The following is a 26689-nucleotide window of genomic DNA, read 5'->3' on the forward strand; positions in this document are numbered from 1 at the left end:
TACTGAGTTAAAATGTATTATGAAAATTAATTTTTTTTTTTACTTTTTAATGTGATTGTCTACTGGATTTAGTAGATGTGAATTCATGGAAGACAGATTATACTCAAAAACATAAACATTATCTATAATATGTATTCCTTAAAACCAGGGAATTTTAATGTGGGAAAGAAAGGCTTTCCGTATTAATATGAATAGTGTTTGCTGACTATTTTCCTCAATCTTTAGGAAAACTGTGTGCTATGAATTTTTCATTGAAACTTAATTCAGGAATCTGTGAACTTTGATTTGAATTTATATAGTCCTTTTTTTTTTTTTTGAAAAGAAATAAAACATTTAAATATAAAAGATTTAAAAGCAGAGAAAAGCACCAGTTTGTGCCATCAGATTAGCTCATTTAAGTTGTGGCTCTGCCATAGCTTTATCTGAACCACCTGTCTCATCTTATGTATTTGTGGCAACAGGTACATCATTAGTGTGTCTGAGTCTGATTTTCTTAATACTATATTATGAAACAAAATAATTAGATTCTCTGATGAGGCTCCCTTAAGACTGTGTTTATCCAAATTATTTCATTTATCATATTTCCTGACTTTATAGGTGAATTTTATAAATTTATAAAATTATTAGAATACCGATAAATCCTATTTTATGAGGTTTTCTTTTTCTTTTTTACATCTTATTTTAGCTTAAGAAGGATTCTGCTACAAAAAGTTCAGTAAACCCTAATTTATTCAACTCTTTTATTTTACAGTCTTAGATTTGATTCTACAGCAAAACAGTTCCCCAAATTTCACATAATTGAGTCTCAAGTAAAACTCAGGTTTGCTGATGTCCTAATCCTGTGTACACAGAGTAAGTACTTTCTATTTGCATAGTCATATTCTACAGATTATGATATTGAACAGTGTTCAGTCACATTAGATGCTGGTTCTTGCTTGAATTTTGGGAATATTTTAGCCTTCTTGAATATTTGCCTTACCATTTTTAGAATCCCAACAATCCGGTGAACATTGGAGCCATAGTTAGCTGTAGTAGAGAGCTCTGCCTCTATGCTAAAGATTTCTTTTTCCCCTCTCACCTTAACATTCCCCCACATTTTTTTATGGCCAGCCATTTTGTAATAAGGTCTGGATATACCTAGTTTTCTTCATGTGTCTTTCCACGCCTGGCTTTCCTTAGTGGTGTTCAGGTCACAGCCTAGTGCCCTCAAAGAAGAATCCTGAGGTTGTATAATGATGTTGTTAGGGTCCAAATATTACAAATGCACACAGAATAGAGAGTGCAAATAGTGTGTTCCCTGTTGGTTCACCATCTGCCATTGCTCTGGCATTCACTACTTTGAATTATGGGTTGTTGGAAGGAGTGTGTTTGAGGGGAAGTGACTTTCTCACAGGAGGAGAATAAAGTCTCCAGTGAGCTTTTTTGGCTTCTTTCCACTACACTACATCTGTCCAGTATCTAGCAGAAATTTTTAAGTTTTTGGCTAGTAAAAGTTGCCCTTCTTCAGGGTCCAGGGATGATGCATATTCTATTTTTTAATATTGTTTTCAGTGAATTTCTTTGAAAGCATGGAAGATGGTGAACTGGTAGATATTTTCATTTATCTTACCAACGTCTTATCCAGTGCATAATTTGTACCAGTGTATTTCTTTAATTTGTTAAAAAGACGTGCATAGAATTTTTTTAAGGTTTGTGTTTGCATACTAAATTCATATAAGGCAATTGCAGTTAATTTTGACAGCTGTGCAAAAGCTAATTAGTATTTATTATTTGCTTTTTAGAAAATGGATTCTACATCTCTGTTACCCAAATTTTTAGATATGGATCTGACAATATCACATATAGAATGTCTTTCTAAGGATATTCTGGTGAAATTTCAAGGCAGGCATAATACTGAATGCGATTTTGACTACCACATAATGCAAAGAGAAATACAGCATATCCCAAAAGTAAAAAGTAATGTGAACATTGATGAATTTTGTTTGGTAGAAGAAAGAATTTCTGGAGAATGGCAGAGAGGAAGAGTTGTGGAAAAGAAAAATGAGCTTTATACAGTGTTACTCATAGATTCTGGAGAAGAACTAAGAGTTACTAGTACACAGATTGCTTCAGCCTGTGGAAACTTATTTGAGCTACCACCACGGATAGTATTTGGTATTTTTGCCAACATACTACCATTAGGGGAAAAATGGTCTCCTAAGGCTTTGAATTATTTCAGGTCATTAGTAGGACTACAACTGAAAGGTTACACACGAGCTATTTTGCCTCTGCAGATGATTCTTCTTGAAGTGCCAAAAATTATATCCCAGGTTCTTGAATTACAATTAGGAAGATTTATTGATGGGGATTCATTTTATCTTATTGTGGAAATGTTAAAAGAATTCTCTCAACAAATGCCAGATTTATTACAACACCATAAAAGACTGGAATTGTCATTAAGTCATAATGATAATTTACTTGATACTCAGCACATTCTGGATAATTTGCAGCCATCTTTGTCAGTAGGCAGTATTGAAAGTGTGAAGGTGTCATCTGCATTAAGCCCATGCAAATTTTATTGTCAGTTAATTAAATGGATTTCAGATCTAGAAAACTTGACAGTATCTATGACTCTGCATTATGACATTGTCAGTCAAGAAAGTAGTCCTACATTTGATAATTTTGGACTACTTTGTGTTGCCAAAAGGAGAGATGGACAATGGCATAGAGGAATTCTTCAGCAGCTCTTGCCCAATGATCAAGTAAAAATCTGGTTTATGGATTATGGCAGTAGCGAGGCTGTACCCTCAATGTACGTAAAGAAACTTAAACAGGATTTTATCTTAGTACCATTATTTTCATTTCCATGTTCTCTGACATGTTTAAACAGTCCAGATAGAGATGCAAGAGAATTTCAGTTGAATGTATTTAAACAAGCCTTGTTAGGACAAAGACTGTATGCACACATTGATTGGTTCAATAAGGATGAACATTTATATTATGTGACATTACAAACTCAAGATTCAACAATTAATTCTCATTGTCTACTGAACTCAGTAGGCACCCAAGTAGTTTGTCCAGTGTCTGATTCTAAAGTCTCTAGTGTGGTGGAAGAGATGAGTGCTACTAAGCTAAACAGCTTTGAGGCTGTGAGTTTTTGTGGAAATATTGAACAGTCAATAGTCTCTTTAAGTGAAACAGACGTTTTGAAAGTAGGTTTTCCTATTAAAACGGTAGAAATGGAGATAGAGACCTCCTACATAGCTTTTGTAGTATACGTCTTAAACCCTTCAAATTTCTGGGTACGCATTAATGATCATCAGAATGAATTTCAGGATATAATGAAAAATATAAATAAATTTTATCATATGTGTGAAAATGATGAACTGATTCTGAGAAATCCAGAACCGGGCTTATTTTGTTGTGCTCGGTACAGCAAGGACAAACATTTCTACAGAGCTGTCATCACTGAAATTAATGGTTATAAGATAGATGTTTATTTTTTGGATTATGGAAGTACTGATTCCGTACCATTTTTTGATGTGAAAATTTTGCTTCCAGAGTTTTGTGAGTTTCCTGCCTTAGCTATGTGCTGTTCACTTGCACAGATATTTCCTGCTGAAGATTTATGGGTGAAGGCAGCCATTGATTATTTTAAAAAAATTGTTCTGAACAAAGAAATTTTACTTCAGGTTATAGCAAAAAAAGATGATAAGTACACTGTTAATATTCAGAGTATTGAAGCCTCGGAAAATATTGATGTTGTTTCTCTTATGTTACAAGCTGGGTATGCAGAATATTGGGAAGTAGAACCAGGATGTTTCTCAAAGTCCACAAATGAATATTCAGTGTTAAATTTAAAATCTAAAAACAAAGTTAATATTAAGAAAGTCGTATCTGCCCTTCTTGAAGGACCTAAACCTAAAAAATGCCATTCACATAAGCTAGAAGAAGATAACTTATCTTTGCCAAAGTTGCCAGCTGTTAATTTCTCAGGTTTAAAAAATGCTTTCACCTTGTCTAGGGGAACTGAGTCACCACGACTTTATAAAGAATATGTGTTTAAACCAGGAACAGTCCTTGAAGTTAAATGCTCTTATTACTGTGGCCCAGGTGACTTCTCATGCCAGCTCCAGTGTAAATTAGAAGACCTAAAGTTATTAATGGAGCAAATGCAGCATTATTATAGCTTTTATTCTGATCCTTATCAAATTGGACAGGTTGCTTGTGTTGCTAGGTATTCCAAAGACGGCACGTGGTATAGAGCTGCTGTTTTGAGTCAAGTATCAAAAAAAGAAGTCGATGTAATATTTGTTGACTATGGTTACCAGGAAAGAGTTTTAATAGCAGATCTTCGTGCTATTAACCCACATTTTCTCTTTTTAGAAGGCCAAGCCTTCAGATGTAGTCTTAACCATTTAGTTGAGCCCATTAGTTGTAAATTATTCAGTTGGACAAGAGAGGCATGCAGAGTCTTTGGGAATTTTATTTCCTCATCTAGAGGATTATTAACTTGTATGATCTGTGCCTTAGTTCTTGTAAATCCAAACTGTTTATGTAATTTGGTGGATTTACAAGACCCATTTACTAGTGCAAAAGAATTTCTTATTAATCACAGCTCTGCACCGTATAGCACATTATCAAAGCCACTCCCATTCTCAGTTAGTCTTTACAGTTACTTCTATTCTTCCTTTAATATAAAAGTTGGAAGTGAAGAAGAAGTATATATATCATACATATATAGTCCCAAAAAGTTTTATTGTCAGCTTAGTAGAAATAATAAAGTTCTAGAGATGTTAGATACAAAAATAAAAGAGTTCAGTAAACACAAAAATTGTCCAAAATATGATTCTAGTAAAATGAGATTGTGTATATCTAAGTATGTGGAGGATGGTCTCTCATATAGAGCTTTAGCAATGCCAACAGACTCATCGTCTGCCTTTCTAGTCTATTTTGTAGACTTTGGAAATAAGCAATTAGTAGAAGGAAATATGTTGAGGGCTATTTCAGATCAGTTTCCAGAACTGCTTTTCACACCTATGCAGGCTATTAAGTGTTTTTTGTCAGATCTTAGAGATGTAGATATTCCAGCAGAAATCAGTACGTGGTTTGAAGACAATTTCTTGGGGAAACCATTAAAGGCAGTAATATTGTCCAGGGAGCCAGATGGCCAGCTTGGTATAGAATTGTATGATGGATATCAACATATAAATCAGAAAATTAAAATTTTGCTTCAGGCTTATGGAAAAAAACATTGTGACCAAGCAGATTGTGTGGGAAAGGATCATAAAATAAATGAGAATAAGAGTTTTGCTGCTTCTTTGAAAGACACAATAGAAAATGACTGTCATTATAATATGATAAATAAAACTAATCTAATCACATATTCTGAAAATACATTAGGTCAATTAATGAATCCAAAAAGTCTATATGCTAGGCTTTTAAAACCATCAGTTTATTTTAAAATAGAACCGATGTCAAAAAGCAAAGTGAAGAAGTCATTGAATGATGGACTTAAAAAAAAAGGCATAAAAATTGTCACTGGATCCACACATACTTTTGATGAAAATGATATGAGCCCCAAATCAGTAAGGGCTATATCACAGTCTTTTATCAGAGAATTAAATCAGATAGCCCCACAAAAACCTTTTATGCTTACTAGACCACAGATGAAAGACCTTCCTCAACCCCAAATTTATTTGAATGCCAAAGTTAAAGGATATGTTTCCAGTATCAATAATCCAGCAAGTTTTCACATTCAACTTGAAGAGAATGAAAATTTAATCATCAGACTTGCAGATGATCTAAATGAAAGAAGAGCAAATATAGAGAAAGAAGGAAAATTAGTTAAACCTCTAATAGGAGATCTTGTAGTTGCAGAATATTCTGGTGACAGTGCCATTTATAGAGCTGTTATTAAAAAAATTTTGCCAGGAAGTACTTTTGAAGTGGAATTTATTGACTATGGTAACACTGCAGTAGTAAATGCATCTAAAGTCTATGAACTTAACAGGGATTTCTTAACTATTCCTAAACTAGGAATCCATTCTTTTCTTAGTGGAGTGAAATGGAATGAGCCTGATGTAATATGGGATGGCAAAACTGTGGATTATTTTGCTTCAAGAGTAAGTGACAGAACAGTTTCTTGTGAATTTTTGAAAAGGCATGAGCATAAATGGGAAGTAAATATAATTTGTGATGGAAAATGTGTCATTAATGAACTACTGAAATGGACAGCATGTTCAAAACTCCAGAGAACTGTACTGAAAATGCCTAAGGTTGTCGCTCAAAAAGTGAGTCCTGATAACAGTAATGAAATGAAGAAAGGAGAATCAAATGAATATCAAAATTCTCTGATTCTTAGACAGTCCTACCAACAGCAGGTTAAAATTCCTTTTGAAGAGTTAAAACCTGGACAACTGGAAAAGGCTCAAATACTTTATGTTTCAAAAAGTGGAAGGTTTTATGTGAAATTATCTAAAAATAAAAAACTGTTGTCAGATTTAAAAGTGTTAATTGCTAATGAAGTAAAAAATCTCTCTTTTTTATCAGTGGAAAATATTGAAAAAGGCATCGAATGCCTGGCAAAATCGAAAAAAACTTTCAAGTGGTATAGATCAAAAGTAGAAAAAAAATGTGTTGATGAGAAGAAACTGCTTGTTTTTTTAGTAGATCGTGGTAGGTATGAAATAGTGCCTTTATGTAATACCAAGATGCTTAGTAATGAAATCAGGAATGTTCCAAGACAAGCTGTTCCATGTAAGTGGATTTGGTTTGAAAATTCTAGGAACATGTCATTTGAGACTGTTGTGGTTTTTTTTGCTCATTTGGAAATAAACATTCTTTTCTTGAAATGTATAGAATCTACTTGGGAAGTAGAAATCTTGGTAGATGGCCTGTTACTTTTGGAATATTTAAATTTAAATGCAGTTGAGATTGAAAAAAACAAACTTAAATCTTTAGAAATTATTCCTGACTTGGAATCTAAAACTTCTATTTCATCATGCACAATAAGATCATTTACTTGGGCACAGCTCCAAAATGGTAGGCAGTATTCTGGTATTGCTACTGCTGTTTCTGATCCATCTGACTTCTGTGTTCAGTTAGAAGATTTCTTTGATGTCATGAAATCTCTCTTTGTGTTGCTATCTGACCTACCAGAAAATTTACAAACACTGCCTCAAGAGTTTATAATTCCTGGTGTTAGTTGTTTGTTCAGATACGAATTGGAAGACCACTGGAATAGAGTAGAAATTTCTGAAGTCTCTGATCAGTCTGTACTTCTTATGTTAATTGACTATGGATTTTCTATTTATATATCTTATTCAGATATAATAAATCTTAAAGTTGCTCCCGAGGAGCTTTTGAATTTGCCAAGACTAAGTTATCCTTGTATATTACATGGCATTTTACCTGCTAAAGGGAAACACTGGAGTGAAGAAGCCAAAAGTGTTTTTCAAGATTTCCTAAGTAAACCAGGCTTAATTTTTCAGTTTATGGAGTATTGTTTTGAGACAAAACTGAAAGTGAATATTATTTATGAGAAAAATAATTTGGCAGATCAGTTAGTTGCCTCTGGTTTTGCAGTGTATTCTAAAGAATCATCTCATCTTGATGCAATTACTAATACTAGGTCTACTAGAATCCAATATAAATTACAGACTAAGCCTGTTTGTCCATTGTTAGATCAAAATTGTTACAGAAAAGAAAATACAAATTTTACATGTACTGAAAAACAGAATGTAAAAAAGCCAAAACCTATACAGAGGAAAGATATCTGTAAGAACCTGCTAAGGAAAAGCCATATTGATAAAAGATTGCATTCTAGAAATTTAACGCTGAGGAAGAAAGTTGGCAGTGGAAAACATAGTCCCCAAAGTACCCTTACATTCGATACATATGCAGCAGCTTCATTTTGGGAACTACTTAATGGTTTGAAGAATAGTGCCAATTGCATTGAAAATATTTTTGAAGAACTTCCTACTGTGGAAATGCAGGAAAAAAGTGACACAATGGACTTGAAAACAGCAGTAAAATTATTGAATGTTAATGAAAAAAATATATCAGAAAAACATTTAAAGGGTAAGTAGGCAGTTTCTTTTATTAAAATCATAATCATGATATTTAAAGGGTAAGTAGGCAGTTTCTTTTATTAAAATCATAATCATGATATTTAAGTGATATATTTTTGATTCTTTAAAAGTTTGTTTTTATACTAAAATTGTCTAAATTGAATATATTTTACTGCAAGAAAATGTAACAGAAAATCTGAATAAATGGATAAACTGGGAGTAATCGCTTGGATTGTAAATGGTGCTTTACTATCTTTATCTTTTTTTGAATAGTGACCTTAGAGAATGTAATGAATGTTGAGGATTTAACCACACATGTATGCATATATGCCTGCCATTTACATATAATATCCAGGGCTTCACAGAACTCCTAATGATCCTTAGATTTCAGGTTAAAATATCTTGATATTATTAGTGAGCTTTCTGGACTCACTGTGAAGTATCAGTTTTCTTTTATGTATATGTTTTATATCATATGAAATTTATATTTTCTAGGTTTTCTGAATGTGCTTCTAGCATTTTAGTAATACAGTAAAATATGTAGAATAAACTGACCAGGATATTTCTTCTTAAACTTTTTAGACAACAATCTGTTTCTTAAATATTCTGTTTAATTTTTAATATTTTATGTGCCATTTATTATCTGATTTTGGTTACGCACAGTATAATTCACTTCATGAACAGATTAGTTACTGAGGATTTTGAAGGCTATAAAGAATGTTGTCTGTTTAATGTATATTTGCTCAAACTTTATAAAAAATTTATATTATTACCTGTTCCATATTATAGCAAGCATCATATCAAGTTACAGTTTTTTAATGACTGGAGATACCTTGTTTTTATTTTTAGAAATGGTTTTATTTGAATTGATATTCAGACTTTTTATAGTGAATTGATAAGTCCTTTGAAATTGCCCCCTTTTTCTTCTTATTTTTAAAATTTTCCTTTGATATTATAGCAGCAATTATGGTAGTAGTTATAGAAGCAGCCATGATATGGTAAGTGCTTACTATGTTCCAGGCACAGTGCTAAGATTTTTTGTATGTATTAATTTCATTTCATGCTTACCACCACTCTATGAAGTAGACTGTTAAATTTTAAGTGGGGACTGATAAATAGTGCCCCACTTCTTTGCCTGAATTCTAAACCAGTTTATAGAGAATCAGGGAAAAAGACAATTGACAAAATACCACATTTATTAAAAATTAAAAGTTACTGAAGAATGTGGCTTCTATCAATGGGCAAATGGGTGTATTAATATTGAATCCCAGAATTACTTAGACTTACCAACCCAAGCCCAGACAGAGCTTCTACATATAGGGGTCTGCCCTTGTAATTCTACAGCATGAAGAAGAAGAGCAAAATATTTATGCTTTGTGAGGCAGTTCTCTCCAAAAAAAAAGGAAGAGGATGAGGTTTACTTTGAACATATACCTTTCTCCTTCCAATTAAATCAATCAGATTGTCCCTACTCCTGGAAGAGTGAGTAAGGGAGCAAAGGGGCTAGGGGTGTCAACTGTGAGAGTTCTTTGCACATTAATCCTTTCACTTAGAAGGAAATGTCAGGAAGGGGGAAGAAGCATTCCCTCCCAAAGTTAGTGTCACCATTGCATGAATGAGGCTCAGGGAAATTAAGTTAATTCCTTATGACTATAAAGCTGGTAAGGAAGGACCTGAGATTAAAAGTCAAATGTCTGAAATGAAAAAGTAGTTTGATTATTTGAGGAAAAGTTTTCTATAAACTCTTGACCTCAAAACATACATTTTGGCAGTTATATAATATCATCTTTTAGTGTCCTTTACCTATATCTATTTCTACCTTCTTGATGTTTTTCCCCTTTTCAAAAACTTTTTATTTTGAAACATTTTCAAACTTACAGGACAGTTACGGAAATAATACAAATCCCATAACGAAACTCCAACCTATCTATACCCCTTCAGGTACTCAGATTCACCAACTTTAATATTTTGCCACACTTGTCATATAGTTCTATCAATCCGTTTATCTGTCAGTCTGTTTCCTGAACCTGTGAGTGTTGATTGTATACATCATGCTGCTTGAACATTCAACACTGCCATTTACATTTCCTAAGAACAAGGCTATTTATTTACTTACATAACTCATGTTAGGCACAGTTATTAAGCCCAGAAATTTAACATTGATATAAAACTTACAGTCTATATACCAATTTTTTGGGTATGTCTTAATAATGTCCTTTTTAAAAAAAATACACTATTTTTAATTGTCTTTTTAAAAAAGATGCATAGATCACAAAAAATGTTACATTAAAAAATATAAGAAGTTCCCATATACCCCTTCACCTACTCTTCCCACATCAACAACCTCTTTCATCATTGTGGCACATCATTGCATTTGATGAATACATTTTGGAGCACTGCTGCACCACATGGATTATAGTTTATATTGTAGTTTACATTCTCCCCTAGTATATTCAGTGGGTTATGGCAGAATATATAATGTCCAGCATCTATCTCTGCAGTATCATTTAGGACAACTCCCAAGTCCTGAAAATGCCCCCACATCACATCTCTTCTTCCCCCTCCCTACCCTCAGCAGCTACCATGGCCACAGTCTCCACATCAATGATACAATTTCTTCCATTACTAGAGTTAAAATAGTTATATAGTAGAATACCAGTAAGTACACTCTAGTTCATATTTTATTCCTCCATCCTGTGGACCCTAGAATGATGATGTCCACTCCACCTCTAAATTGAGAGGGGGCTTAGATCCCACATGGTTGATGGATGTGATTCTCCTGCTTGCAGTTGTAGGTACTCTTGGTTCCCTGGTGTGGTGGTTGACTATCATCACTTTCCTGGGAAAGTCCAAGGAACTGGAGAGTAGGAGTTGCAACTCTTCTGAGGCTCAGGGCCCAGCTGGCACATGGACAGTCCAGGGATTCAGGTTCAGTAAAAGTAAAATATGTTCTTTTGAGCCTTTTCCCCTCCATTCTTAGAGCCCACTTGGATCATGTATTGGCCTTTAACTGTAATTGTCTCTTTAGTTACTCTCATCTTTTTTTAAATTGTGGGTATACACATACAGCACACACACACACATTATAAGCTTCATGAACATCCCAGCTGCTCCCAAGCATACCATTCATTAGGATTAATCACATTTAAAGTGTTATGGTACCCTCACCTCTTTTTCTATTAGTAAAACTTTCCCATCTTCCCAAACAGAAACCTTATACCCATTATGCACCAACTCTCTGTTCACCTACCCCCTCACCCTTGGCAGCCTCTAATTTCTGTTTCCACAAGCTTGTATATTCTTTGATATTTTCTGTGTCATTACTGCAAGGTTTAAGTTTAACATTCTAAATCTATATACAGTCTTGAAAAACAATATGTCATGTACAAGACTGCCTCAGTAAGATTAAGTACCAATTTCTCACCAGGAACAGGGGAGGCAAGAAGGCCTCCATTGTTGAATTTGATCCCAACTTCAACAGTAAACACAAAACTGTTCTTATACCCCGCTATCCTCCCACTTTTATGTAGTTCTTATTACAAATTATATGTTATACTTTGAGTTGAAAACCATTGATGATTTATCATTACATTTTATGCATTTGCCCTTTAGATCCTGTAGGAAGTAAAAAGTAGAACCACAAACCAAAAATAAAGTGGTATTGGCACTTTCCTTCCATTACTTTTACCAGGGATCTTTATTTTTCCACACAGCTTCAGCCTATAGTCTATTGTTCTCTCAATTTAATCTGCAGAACTTCTTTTAGCATCTGTTGTAGAGCTGGTCTATTATTGAAAAATACTTTTAACTTTTGTTTATTTAGTATTGTAGTTTGCTAAAGGCTTCCAAGGCAATATACTAAAAATTGGTTGGCATTTACAATGGGGATTTATTAAGTTTGAAAGCTTCCAGTTCCAAGGCTGAGAGAAATGTTCAAATCAATGCATCATGTGAAGCCCTCTCCCTGGAGACATGGCTGCCAACAGTCCTGGACTCCTGTCACGTGGAAGGGCACAATGGCAGTGTCTGCTGTCTCTCCCTTCTCTGGGTCTTGTTGCTTCCACCCTCTGGCTTCCTCCAGCTTTCTCTCTGCTGCTGTGACTCTCTCTCCCATGTTCCATTGATCAGCTTCTGGTGCCTGGGAATTTCGCTCAGCTTCTGGAGGTTTCTTTCTGTCTCAGTGTTTCCCTTTCTCCATATCCATCCATTTATTAAGGACTCCAGTAAGGGGGTTAAGACAAACCCTGCGTCATGCCCTGATGAAATAATCTAATCAAAGACCCTTAACTGAAGTAATTTAATCAAAAGTTCCACATACAATAGGTTCTAATTTAAAAACATAATTTTCTGGGATCCACAAAAGTCTCAAACTACCACATTTGGGAATGTCTTAATCTCTCATTTTTGTTTAATTTTTAATTTTTTTAATTAGTGAATTTGTGGGCTTGCAAAACAATCATGAATAATGTGCAGAATTCCCATACATTTTCCCTCCACTAACACCTTACATTATTGTGGAACATTTGTTACAGATTTTGAAAGAACATGGCCAGGCTATTACCACTAACTATGGACCATAGCATACACTTGGTATATTTTTTCCATAAACCCACTGTTAGTAACACTATGTATTAGTATAGTACATTTGTTATAGATCATGAGAGAACATTCTCATATTAGTACTGTTAACCACAGTCCATCTTCCACATCTCATTATTTATTTATTGTTAGTTTTAGGAGGTACCAGGGATTGAACTGGTGTCTCTTATATGGGAAGCAGGCTCTCAACCATCGAGCTGCTCCTGCTCCTTTCTCACTCAGTTTTGAAAGACAGTTTTGCTGGATGTAAAATCTTGATAATTTTTTACTTCCAGAACTTAAGATATGGCATCCCACTGCCTTCTTGCCTCCATTTTTCTGGTGAGAAATTGGTACTTAATCTTACTGAGGCAGTCTTGTACATGACATATTGTTTTTCTCTTTTGCAGCTTTCAGAATTTTCTCTTTATTTTTGTCATTCAACACTTTGATTATAATCCTGCATATTGTGAGTCTATTTGGGTTTGAGCATTTTGGTTGTATATATTCCTGTCTTTTATTAAATTGGGGGCAGTTTCCAATCAATATTTTTTGAGTATTCATTCTGCCCCTTTTTCTGTTTCTTCTCCTTCTGGGATTCCCACACATCAACAATGCATATATAGCTATGCTTGGTGGGGTCTCACAGGTTCTTCAGACTGTTCACTTTTCTTCTTTCAGCTCCTTAGACTGGATGATTTCAAATGTCTTATCTTTATGTTCACTGAGATTCTTCTGTTAGCTCCAGTCTGCTGTTGAACACTTCTAGGGAATTTTTAATTTCAGTTACTGTGGTCTTTAGCTTGATTGGTTCCTTTCCATAATTTTCATCTCTCTTTTGATAATCTTTGTTTACCTGATCCCTTTTAGTTTTTGTCCATGTTTCCTTCAGCTCTTTGAACATATTTAAGGACAATTTTTTAAAAATCTTTGTGCGGTATGCCTCAGGTTATGTCTTTATTGATGGTTTCTAATGCTTTAATCTTCTCCTCTTCCGGGGCCATAACTTCATGTTTCTCTGTATATTTTGTAAACTTTTGTTGAAACCTGGATATTTTAATATTTTAGTGGGTTATTGTTGGAATTTATACCTGAGATATCTTTTCTTTAAGCGTGCATCCAGCTAGTTTTCTCACTTTTTTCTTTTTTCTTTTTTTTTGGTTAGCTGACCAAAAAAAAGAAAAAAGAAAAAAACACTCTTCCTGTCTTTGCAGTTTGACCTGTGTGAGTGATCTTTAGAGCTTATCCATACAATGAGTTTAGAGAATAGCTTGAGACCAGTATGTAGAGGGGCTGCTTTAAAATGTTCTGTGCATATGTATTGTTTTGGGTATGTGCATGTGAACCTAGACATTTCCCACATTACATGGATACAAATGTCCCCTCTTCCCTAGGAAATAGTTTCTTCAAGGTCCCATGTCCTGAACTGCATGTCATAGAGGTGGCAGTCCTTTGCCCCAGGCAACCAGAACTTCACTGCTTTCCCAGAGTGTTCTGTGAACTGCTTTCTGCGTGCAGGGCAAGTTCTGGGATAGCAAGCCTGCACTGAGTGTCCTGGTCCAATTCTTGAAGCCCCCAACAGAAGGACTGGGCCAGACATACATGTTGCCAGTAGGTTCACACGGGCTCCCACTAGAATTGGGACCAGGGACCTGAAGCTGCTAGTGTGGGCCCACTCTGTGGGGATGGGGCAGGGACCGGTAAGGGCGCCAGGCAGTCTTACTGCTTTAAAGTTGCCTTTTTCTTGATTTGGTACTTGCCTTGTTATTACAATCCCTTAATTGTTCTCTGGAGCTTTAAGAAAGACGTTTCTGCCAGTTCTTGCTGGTTGTGCAATGCTTCTGCATGCCTAGTACACGGTGAGTGAATCACACTTTGAGTTAAAGTGAAAGTAACTGTTGTAAAAGCAGGGAACGAAGATTTAAATTAAACTTCTAACAAGTTTTTTTTTTTTTAATTGGAAGTCTCATTTAAAGGAAAACCATAATTTTTTATGGATTAAGAATAAACTGATCTACTTCCTACAATATAGTTTTAAAACAAAACAAAATACAGAAAGTTGGTTTAATTGTCTTCAGTATTATCCAAGCTTACATCACCTCTAATATACTACTGTGGTGGCCACTGCTGTTGGGACTATTTTTAACTACGGGTACTTCACATCTAGGGCAGAATGGTGTTAGTAGTCCTTGGTAGTAGATATCAGTACTTGAGACTCTCTTGCTTATTAAAAAAGATATAGAAAATATCGGTGCTTCTCAACCTTGGCTTTACATTGGAATTAACAAAGGAAGATTTAAGCCTTCTGATTCTTGGGTCCCACTTCCAGTGATTGTGTTTTAATTGGTCAGAAGCTGTAGGCTAGCCATGGAGATTTACTACCTACCCCAGTTGATTTTAAAGTACTGTCAAAGGTGAGAACCACTGTTCTAGAGAGTAATGTTCATAACTTCCTGAATTATTTTGTGAGAGGAAGTAATTCTGTACTTTGAGTGAAAATATTTAAAATCTTTCCCATTTGTATTTGGAGACCAGACTTATTCATGAGTCACATAATTCTGGTTAAACTTAATTCAGAGTAAATGTAACAGTAAAAGTGTCATAGTATTAGAAAGGGCCTAGATATATAATGCATTTGCCTTACCTTGCCCACATATTATTCTCATTATAGACGTTGCTGCCTTTTAAAATTAGATAATTGACTTACCTTTCCTATAATTAACAGCTCACTTTAAGATATCATTATTTAACCATTCAAGGTAATTGTTTTAATTTGCAGACTTATTTTCTTCAAAACAAAAATTACCATTTTTTTTTACATGATGTTTTTGCCAAGTTTTGTTGTTTGCCTGCTTGCTTGCTTGATTTTGCTGGAAATACTAAATAGATTATTATGGGATCTAGAGAATATAGTAATCCCTTTAGAAAGCACAAAAATATATAGTCCCTTTTTTATAATGAGTCAGTGCTTGATAGTGAGATGGGCCTAATCTCTTCAGGTTGTTTATTTAACTGGGAGGCGTTTTTGAAAGAAATCTGGAATGGTAAACCATTTTTTGAGAAGAGTTTTGTTTGATATTTTAAATTTGAGTTAATTTCTGGACATCCAAAGGGAAATGGCTGATATGCATGCAAAATGTCAAACTGAATCTTGGGAATACAAAACTAGTTACCTGAGAAAGATTTATGGAGCACCTGCATTGGATCTAGCATTGTAGTTAAAAGTATGGGCATTGGGCCCCAACTCCTTCCACCGCTTGCTAGCTGTGAAACCTTGGTAAGCTATATAACATGTGAAACATTTTGAGTAGTACCTGGTACATAGTAAGTGCTCTCTAAATGTTACAAATTTCAATCAACATCTTAATAAAACTGCTATACTTGTTTTAAAAGTATTTTGTGAAATAGTTTTAAAAAATTCTGATGCTGCTGTGAAGGTAACTGAAATATTTGGTGATAGCTGTATAATTACATGTTCTATCTGTACACACACATATGCAGTGTAATGGTTGTATTAATGATTAAATTTCTGTTCTGAAGTTAGTATTTGTGACTGAGATGATTATAGTTTTAAAACACTGTAGGTTATATGTAAGTCTTCTCTAGTGTGAATATACATATATATAATTAAATGATTTAGAAAATATTTTTAAAGTTGTTATACTATATGTATATGTTATATGGATAACTTATGTCCTATTTCAGGCCGCCTTTATCTTTTATATTGTAACTAAGGAATTTAAGGAAAAGTAAAAAGAAATCCTGTTTATAATATGGATTTGTAAAATTGTCTTCAGTAGTTTGCAGTGAGATCCAGAGTGCTTTGAAAACTATATTACATCATCATATACATTAATTTTTGCTTGTTTCCAGTAGAGGGAGATGAAAGCTGAGACACTTATGCATCGGTTTGCCAACAAATGTTACATAGGATACCCAGTAATTCCCATCTTGTTTTCGATGCTCCAGATCTGTAATAAAAGTGGTAAGCGTAGGACATTAAGTTCTAATATTAAATTATGTTAAAGTAACCTAGATTGTTCATATTGCTTCACCAGAAGATAATGACTAAAATGCTATAGAAATTTTATGAATTTCTATGAAATTATGAATGTCTATAAAATTTCTATGAGGGATTCAATTTCAGTAAAATTACTTAGGAAATGTAGTTTACCACCCTAAAGTATCTTGAAAATATTTTATTTGAGGAACTATTATTCCTTGCATATGATTTCACAATCAATAAATAATATTTTATCTTTCCATAATTTTGAGGTATCTTTCCTTATTAAATCATTTGTTTCATTAGCTACTTTGTAGAGCTATAATTGGAATCGTGGTTGGTATAGAAAGAGTTAATGCTGTATAACCATTTTCCCTGGAAAATACAGGTAGTTGCAGGGCTGATATTTAGAAGGGCATATAAGAGAGGTCAGATGTGATCCCATTTTTTCCTCTCTTCAGTTCATAGCTTTCTTTTTTCTTTATTTCATTTTATGATTTTTATCTATTAGTTTTGTGGTTGTTTATTATAAGTTGTAGATATTTGTAATAGTCAAGAATACAACTCTCTGGTAGGAAGGAAAATCAGTATTTTTTCAGTGCATTTACCTGTGAATTTGCAATTTGTTTTGCAAAAAAAGCATGTATTGAGCAGGCTCAGAGTATTCTTTCGGTACAAAGATAGAACCATAATGTATATTTAAACTGCAGAAGTGCCCTCAAGAATCAGCAGGAAGTCATAGAGTTCTGATGAAATGGAAATTTGGTGATTTAAGGAATATGTGGGAAAACTTAGCAATTTCCTAAGCAAGCTAGGGAAAATCAATTTTATAATTATCTGTATGTCAATATTGTATTTTGTTGATATTGTTACATTTTTTTGAGGTTAAATAATTTTCAGAAATAATACTGTTATTTATAAATATATGTGAGCTTAAATTTGGTATCCTGGAAATAGAAGTTTATTCAAGACTGGGAGACTTCATGTATATTTTTCACATAAGTTTTTAAATGCCATTTTGGAACAGAGCATATGATATTTACTTTAAAAAATCTAAACTCTGAATATTTTTATGTCATTTTGCCTCCAGCATCCTGCTCCCCCCCATCAGATCTTGAAGATTTGAAATTTTCTACAATTTGGAAGAATGTTCCTGTTGGAAAAAATCACTTTTATGTTCATGGTTATTGTACCATTGGGATGCGTTTTGTTTTTGTTTTGTTTGGAACTATAAAATATGGCAAGGTTAATGATTTTGGTTAATTAAATAAATTTAAATGGTAATGTAAGTTCAAGTAATAAGTTTGTTTTGTGCAAATTTCATCAGAGAGGACTTTTATTGCTTTTAAGATTTTTAAAATGATTATTAATAGACTTTATTTTTAGGACAATTTTAGGTTTAGAGAAAAATTGAGCAGAAAGTAGAGTTTCCATGTATCGTCATTCCACCTGCACATAGTTTCTCGTATTTTTTTTGTTTTCCCCCTCTATTTTTAATATGTTGCTTTAGTGTGATATTTGTTATCATTGAAGAACCAACACTGATATATTATTCTTAACTAAAATCCATGGTTTACATTAGGGTTCATTATTTGTGTGGTACAGTTCTCTGGCTTAATGCATAATGTCATGTATTCACCATTACAGTATCATACAGAATAGTTTCACTGCACTAAAAGTCCTAGGTTCAACCTCCTTATCCCTCTCCCCCTCCTCTAAACCCTGGCAACTAATGATCTTTTTATCGCTATAGTTTTGCCTTTTTTAAGAATGCCATATAGTTAGAATCATACAGTATGTAGTCTTTTTTTTTTTTTTTAAGATTTATTTATTTATTTATCTCCCCTTCCCCCCGCCCCCTGCCCCCCTCCCCGGTTGTCTTTTCTCTGTGTCTATTTGCTGTGTTGTCTTCTTTGTCTGCTTCTGTTGTTGTCAGCAGCACAGGAATCTGTATTTCTTTTTGTTGCATCATCTTGTTGTGTCAGCTCTCCGTGTGGGTGGCACCATTCTTGGGCAGGCTGCCTTTCTTTCACGCTGGGTGGCTCTCCTTATGGGGTGCACTCCCTGTGCGTGGGGCTCCCCTACGTGGGGGACACCCCTGCATGGCACGGCACTCCTTGCTCACATCAGCACTGAGCATGGGCCAGCTCCACACGGGTCAAGGAGGCCCGGGGTTTGAACCGCGGACCTCCCATGTGGTAGGTGGACGCCCTAACCACTGGGTCAAGTCCGCTTCCCAGTATGTAGTCTTTTCAGACCAGCTTTTTTCATCTAGCAATATGCATTTAAGGTTCCCCCATATCTTTTCATGGCTTCATAGCTCATTTCTTTCTTATCACTGAACAATACTTCATTTATCACATTTAATACAGTGTGTCACTGGATATACTACAGTTTGTTTAGCCATTCTTCTATTTAAGGGCATCACGGTTGCTTCCACTTCTTGGCAGTTATGGATAAAGCATCTGTAAACATTCATGTGCAGATTTTTGTGTGGATAAGTTTTCAGTTTATGTGGGAAACTTCCTGGGAGTAAAACTGCTGAATAATATGGTAAGTGTATATTTAGCTTTGGAAGAAACTGCTAAACAGTCTTCCAAAGTGGCTGTGCAGAAGAGTTCCTGTTGTTGCACATCTTCACCAGGATGTGGTGTTGTCAGTGTTTTAGATTTCAGCTGTTCTAATAGGTGTGTAATGGTATCTCATTGTTGTTTTAAATTGCAGTTCCCTAATGACATATTATGTTGAGTACCTTTCCATATGCTTATTGTCTATCTTTATATCTTCTTTGGGGATGAGTCTACATTTTTTTTTTGCCCATTTTTATTTGATTTGTTTTATTGCTTAGTTTTAATAGCTCTTTGTATATTTTGGATATAAGTGCTTTATCAGACATGTATTTTATAAATATTTTCTCTCAGTCTGTGGCTTGTCTTTTTAGTCTCTTAATGCCTGTTCATTTTTATTCTCTCTTGTTCTATCAAATTTCAGTATTTTCTTTTGTTTCTTTTAATATATTAAGCATACTTTATATCCTGTATCTGGTAATCCCAGTATCTTTCTGATATCTATAATTTTTGCATATATGATATTGCAGTTTATTATTTGAAAGAACTTTTAAAAAATTTGTGGCTTATTTCCCCACGTGTTTGATGACTTTATTTTCATAATATATTAATTATATTCCTTGGGATTTTTATCAGAGGGAGTTCTTTAAGACTTGTGTTTAAAGAGCTTTCCTCCAGCGAGAATTTACATCTTCGTCTGCCAGGTGTCTGAGGGCATTATAAACCCCCAAACACTTTAAACTTTTGGTTTGGAGGTTTTACTGGTGTTCAGGTAGTATGAACTCCAGCTAAAAACTTTAGATATATGTGCTTATTATTAGGAATTCTTCAGTGGGAATTTATTTTTTAATTGTGCTTAGAACCAAAATATTGAGAGAGAGAAATAAACCCATTTTGTCCTGCCGTGGATTGCTTTTTGTTCTAATTCAGTCCCTTGGGGTTATTACTTTTTGGAGGGAAGCAGGCTTTATACAGGGGTGCCTGATCCACCTCCCAATCTTGCCTTATTCCCATGCAATTCACAACATATACATTTTTTCCCCTTTATTAGAGAAGTGGTTTATAGAACAATCATGCATAAAATACAGGATATCACCCCACTGTGCATTGGTGTGGAACATTTGCTAAAATTGTTGATAGCCCATTTTTATAATTACACTATTAATTAAAGTTCATGATTTACCTTAGGGTTCACTGTTGTATTAGTCAGCCAAAGAGGTGCTGATGCAAAATACCAGAATCTGTTGGCTTTTATAAAGGGAATTTATTTGGGGTAAAAGCTTACAGTTACAAGGTCTTAAAGAGTCCAACTCAAGGATACTTCCTTACCAAACTCTGTTACTGTGTGTTGAAGTAAGATGGCAGGTGACATCTGCAGGGGTTGAGCTTTCCTCTTCCCTCTTAATGCTCCATGGGTCTGGCTTCTTCTGATTTCACCTGTAGGCTGGCATAGGGCTCTTCTCTCTTTCTGGGGCTTGTTTCTTCCTGGGCTTATCTGCTCTAGTCTTTTCACAAAGCCAGCTGCAGATTTAACAGGTGAATGGCTCATCTTTCTTCCTGGGACCTCTGTCCTGTCTATGGAGCTATCTCCTCTCTCTATATCTGCTTATTCTGTGTCTCCTTGGTTGAGTGTCCATTTATATATAGCTCACAAAGGGTACTGAGTTACACTGTACTCGTCAAATCAAAGCCCTAATCTTGATATAATTTAATCAAAGACATCTCAGCTGAATTTAATACATTCAAAGGGTATCATGCCAGAGGAACAGATCAGTTTACAAACGTAATCTTTCTTTTTGGAATTCACAATCTCAAGCTGCCACAACTGTGTAGTGTAGTTAACATGCTTTTTTTTTTTGTATAATTTTTTTAACAAATCAGTTTTATTGATACATATTAATAAAGCATAAATTCATCCAAAGAGTACAGTCAGTGGTATTGATGTAATCACATATTTGTGCATTCATCACCCCAGTCATTTCCAGAGCACTTTCATTATCAGTAATAATAATAAGCAAAAAACAAGTCATCACCCCTCAATCTCTTTATGCCTAGCCTGCTATACACAGCTGTTATTCTTTTTTCTTCTCTCTATTATATTTGTATTTATACTTTAAGTCTTATGCAATATCTCCCATGTTTGTGTTTTACATGAGGTTTTACTATCTTATACAGTCCCATGTTAAAGTTTTTACCTTTCTTTCTAGTAATATACATGACCTTAGACTTCCCCTTCCACCACTGTCATATCCATACAATAGCACTGCTGGTTACAAACACCATGATATACTTTGACCATTTCTTTTCAGTTCCAAGATTTACAGACTTTTTTTTTTTTTTTTTTACCAATTCTGCATAGAATAATCCTCAGCTTTCCAGTCTCAACCCTGCTCCTATTTTCTGGTGACCAGTATTCTAATTATTAACTCAGGAGTTCATACAATATATTTAGTTCTAATAGTACAGTCATATGGTATTTGTCCTTTAGTTCCATGGTTTAAAATTTTTTTTACTGTTACTGTATATACAATTAATATTTCCTCTTTTAATCATATTTCAGGTAGATATTTCAGAGCTGTTAATTGTGTTCACAATTTTGTGCTATCATCACCACCATCGATGACCAAAATATTTCTGTAATTACAAATAGGCACTCTATACAAGCCTAACTACCCATTCCCTGTTTCCCTCCCCCCATCCCCTGCTAACCTATGTTCTGGATTCTGAGTCTCTGAGTTTGCTTATTTTAATTGATTAAAATCATTAAGTTCATACAGTACCCGTGCTTTTGTGTCTGGCTTATTTCACTCCACATAATGTACTCAGGGTTCATCCATGTTGTCACATGTATCAGGACTTCATTCCTTTTTATGGTTAAATAATTCGTTATATATGTACATATGTATACATGTATATGCATATACACACACACACATATATATACATGTATATACCACATTTTGTTTAATGATCCAAGAAACTGTTTTGTATAATTGCAGTCTTTTTAAATTTATTGAGACTTCTCTTGTGACACAGCATGTTATCTGTCTTGGAGAAGGATCCATGAGCCCTTGAAATAGTATATCCTGCTGTTTTGGGGTGCACATTTTTCATGTTATTTAAGTTCTCTGTTTATCCTATGTCCAGATGTTCTATCCAATACTGAGAGTATGTATTGAAGTCTCCAACTATTATTGTAGGGACATATATTTCTCCCTTCAGTTTTGCCACTGTGTGCCTTATGTATCTGGGGGCATTCAGGTTAGGTGCATAAATTTTTGGTATAGTTATTTCTTGGTGAATTGCCCCTTTTATTAATATATAATAACCTCCTTTATCCCTTATAACAGTTTTGCATTTGAAATCTCTTTTGTCCGATACTAGCATCACTACTCCAGCTCTTTTTTGGTTACTAATGGCATGGAATATTTTTTTCCAACCTTTCACTTTTAGGCTGGTCATGTCTTTATGACTCAGGCGAGGTCTCTTATAGACAACATATAGACAGCTCATATTTTTTAAATCCATTCTATCAGTCTGTGTGTTTTGATTGGAGAGTTCAATTCATTAACATTCTATGTTATTACTGTAAAAGCATTACTTCATCCATTTTGTCCTTTGGCTCTCTCTTGTCATATCATTTTATTGTCTGTCTTTTTATCCTTTTCGTTTATACTTCCTAATAATCTTCATATCTAAACTCTTCTCCAAATCTCTCACCCTTGTTTTTTCCTTTTAGGCTACAGCACTCCTTTTAGTATCTCTTGTAATTCTAGTTTTTTGGTAATATTTTGTCAGTTTTTGTTTGTCTCTGAAGACTTTGCACTCACCCTCATTTTTTTTTTCCTATTTTTTTGAATATATATATTTTTTATGACAGGAGTTGTAAACTTATAAAACAACCATGCACATGTGCAGAATTCCCAAACAACACCCCTCCATCAACACACCACAATGTGATATGTCATTTGCTACAGATAAAATAATATCATCTGATTGTTACCATGTTCATAGTGTACATTTGGCTCACATTTTCCATACTGCCTCAGTATCAACACAGTACATCTTTTATATAGATGAAAATATTATATTGTTACAACTAACCACAGTCCATAGGTCCCTCCAGCTGTATTTTTCCCATGTTTCGCTACATTCCCAACACCCTGCAGTAGTGATACACAATTGTTCTAGCTAACAAAGGTCACTCTTGCATCTGTACCATCACCCACAATTCACATCCACCTCTTGGTTTACTGTATTATCTACTTCCTAGATTATTCTCTAGCATTCTGTCAATTGGCATTTACATCCCTAGACTACCATTTTCAGCCACATCCGAATTTATAAACTAGCTGTTACTCACTGTGTGTTACCATCCACTCTATACATTGCCATACCTTTATAGTAAAGCTAATTAAAACTTCTACATACATTAAACATCAGTAGTCCACTCAGTCCTTTCTCATCTCTTTTAAAAATCCACCATCTACCACCAGGTATTGAAGATATTTTCTTACAATTTCTTCCAGAAGTTTTATGGTTCTTTTATTTTTAGTTTTTTGAACCATTTTGAGTTAATTTTTGGATAAGGTATGAGATAGGGGTCCTCTTCTTTCAGCTATGGATGTCAGTTCTTTCAGCACCTTTTGTTGAATGGATTGTTCTGCCCGAGCGGTGTGACTTTGACAGGCTAGTCAAAAATCACTTTACCATATCTGTGAGGGTCTGTTTCTGAACCATAAATTTGGTTCCATTCATCTATTGTGTCTGTCTTTAGGCTAGTACCATGCTGTTTTGACCACTATCGGTAGGTATTATGATTTAAAGTCTGGAGATGAGGGTTCACTTTTCCTTTTTATGAAGTTTCTCGCTATTCAGGACTCCTTACCCTTCCAAATAAATTTAGTGATCGTGTTTCCAATTTTTTCTTTAATGCTGGTGGAATTTTTATCGGGATTACATTAAATTGTTATATCAACTTGAGTAGAATTTACATCTTTTGAGCATGTAATGTTCTTCCAGTTATTTAGGACTTTTTAAATTTGTTTTAACACTGAGTTGCAGTTTTCTGAATACAAGTGCTTTACATCATTGGTTAAGTTTATTCCTGACTATTTGGGTTTTATCTGTCATTTTATTTTCACCACTCTTTTGACACTTTTAGTTACTTTTATTGATGTAATCTTCATTTCTAGACTCTCTCCCAGGCCCCTCTCTCCTGTCTCTTCTTTTCAGGCTCTAGCATGCCCTTTAGTTTTTCCTGAAAATCTGATCTCTTGCTTAGAAATTCTCTCAGTTTCTGTTTATCTGTGAATATTCTAATTTCACCCTCATTTTTGAAAGACAGTCTTGCTGGATATAAGATTCTTGGTTGGAAGTTTTTCTCTTGTAGTATCTTAAGTATATCAGACCACTTAAATATATCTTGCCTATGTGGTTTCTGGTGAGAAATCATCACTTAATCTTATTGGATATCCCCTATATGTTATGCATTGCTTTTCTCTTGCTGTTCTCAGAATTCTCTCTTTGTCTTTGGCATTTGACATTCTGATGAGTATGTGTCTTGGAGTTGGTCTATTTGGATTTTTTTGGATGGGAGTATTTTGTGCTTCTTGGACAGGGATATCTATGTCCTTCAATAGGCTTGGGAAATTTTCTACCATTATTTCTTTAACTATTCCTTGTGCCCCTTTTCCCTTCTCTTCTCCTTCTGGGGCACTCATGACATGCATGTTTGTATGCCTTTTGCTGTCATTTAGTTCCCTGAGACCTTGTTCAATTTTTTCCATTCTTCATCTGTTCTTTTGTATGTTCACTTTCAGAGGCCATTTGTTCACGCTCATGAATCCTTTCTTCCTCCTTCTCAAGTCTGCTATTATATGATTCCAATGTTTTTTAAATTTCATTTCTTGCACCTTTCATTCCCATAAGATCTGTTTTTCTATGTATGCTTTCAAATTCTTCTTTGTGCTCATCCAGTATCTTCTTAATATCCTTAATCTCTTTAGCCATCTCATTGAATTTATTAAGGAGATTTGTTTGAACATCTATAATTAGTGGTCTCAACTCCTTTATGTCATCTGGAGGCTTATGTTGTTCCTTTAATTGTGCCATAGCTTCGTGTTTCTTGGCGTGGATTGTAATTTTCTGTTAGTGTCTTTGCATCTGGCTTACTAGAGTATTCTGGGTACAGTTTTTCTCTTAGGGCTTCCTATCCTTTCTCCCTTGCTGGTTTTGCAGTAGGAGCCAAGCATGTAGTTGGTGCTGTAAGCTGTAGAGGCTCCAGCTGCCCTTATGCACCAGGGACCAATGAAGCTTCTCTCAATTTTCTCCTTTGCCAGGGGTAGGGACAGAGTCACAACTATGTGGAATAATCCAAGTGCAGGCCTAGACTGTAGTGGCCCAGAGAGACTAATGAAGCTTCACATCCCTTTCTCTGCTGCCTGGGGCAGGGATGGAGCTTCAGGTATGGGAAGCAGTCTATGCAGTGCGGGTCCAAGATGACTGCAGTTGCCCTGGTAGACTTCTGATTTTCAGTCTGTTCCAGCCAAAGTTACCTGCAGTTACCTGTATAGGCTGCTGCAGGGCTGGCGGGGCTGAAGCCTAGGCAAGGGCTGCATGGTGATCTGCATCAAAGATACTTGTTCCTGTTGACACTGAGAGTTTCAGTCAGCCTGGCTTCCCCTGAGGCTGGGGGAGGAATCAAAATGGTGGCTACAGGCCTGTTTCTGACTTGGGCTGGTTTACACCCCAGCTGTTCCCAGGGTTATCTCTTAGCCAACAAGACTACCAATCAGTAGCTGAAATTGGCAGCCAACCGTATCTTCCTCCCCTGTTTCTGGGAAATGGAGCTTCCACTTCCAGCCACAGAATAGCTCCTGGGGCAGCTCATGCCACCAGAGTAGGATAATCACTGGCCTCCACAGCTTGCCCGGTAATTTCCTGGAGAGGCTGGCACAGGTCCTCATAGCTTCCTTCCTGCTGGAGGTGGCACTGGGGCCTAGGCTAGATTTGCAGTTCTAGATGGACAGAAACTGGTCTCCACCAGCCCTGGAATTCTCAGTCTGCCCCTCTTCCCCTTGTGCCAGGCCTGGAGTTAAGATGTTGTCTCCCAGCCTCTTTCTGACTTGGACAGGCTCAAACTTTAGCTGTTCTCAGGATTATACTGTAGCCCACTGAATTTACTTATCATAGCTGATATTGGTCCCCAGCCCCTCTTCCTCCCCCATTTTGGGGAAGTGGAGCTTTCAATTCCAGCCACAGAACAGCTCCCGAGGTGGCTTGTGCCTCCAGTGGAGGATGGGCACCAGCCTCCGCACGCAGGTGGAGCACTCTACTTATGAGTCTTCTCTGTAGATGGGCAGTTTCCTCCTTCTACTCCTTCAAGGACATTGCAGGATGCCTTTCTGGTCTGCTGGAGCCCCCAAACAGGTGCTTCAGCTAGCTCCAGAGAGCTCTGGATGTTTGCTAACTGCCCTGTAGCAGGAGCT

At 35.4% G+C, this 26689-nt stretch overlaps 1 protein-coding gene across 1 annotated transcript; it reads left to right on the top strand.

The window, feature by feature from the left end:
• The first annotated feature begins 1784 nt into the window (after positions 1 to 1784).
• TDRD15 (tudor domain containing 15) lies at positions 1785 to 8069 on the top strand. The gene has a single exon (XM_058287648.1). The coding sequence runs from the start codon at positions 1785 to 1787 to the stop codon at positions 8067 to 8069; it is 6285 nt and encodes a 2094-aa protein (XP_058143631.1).
• The last annotated feature ends 18620 nt before the right edge of the window (positions 8070 to 26689 follow it).

The sequence above is a fragment of the Dasypus novemcinctus genome, chromosome 25 (assembly GCF_030445035.2).
Source record: "Dasypus novemcinctus isolate mDasNov1 chromosome 25, mDasNov1.1.hap2, whole genome shotgun sequence".
NCBI classification, from domain to species: domain Eukaryota; kingdom Metazoa; phylum Chordata; class Mammalia; order Cingulata; family Dasypodidae; genus Dasypus; species Dasypus novemcinctus.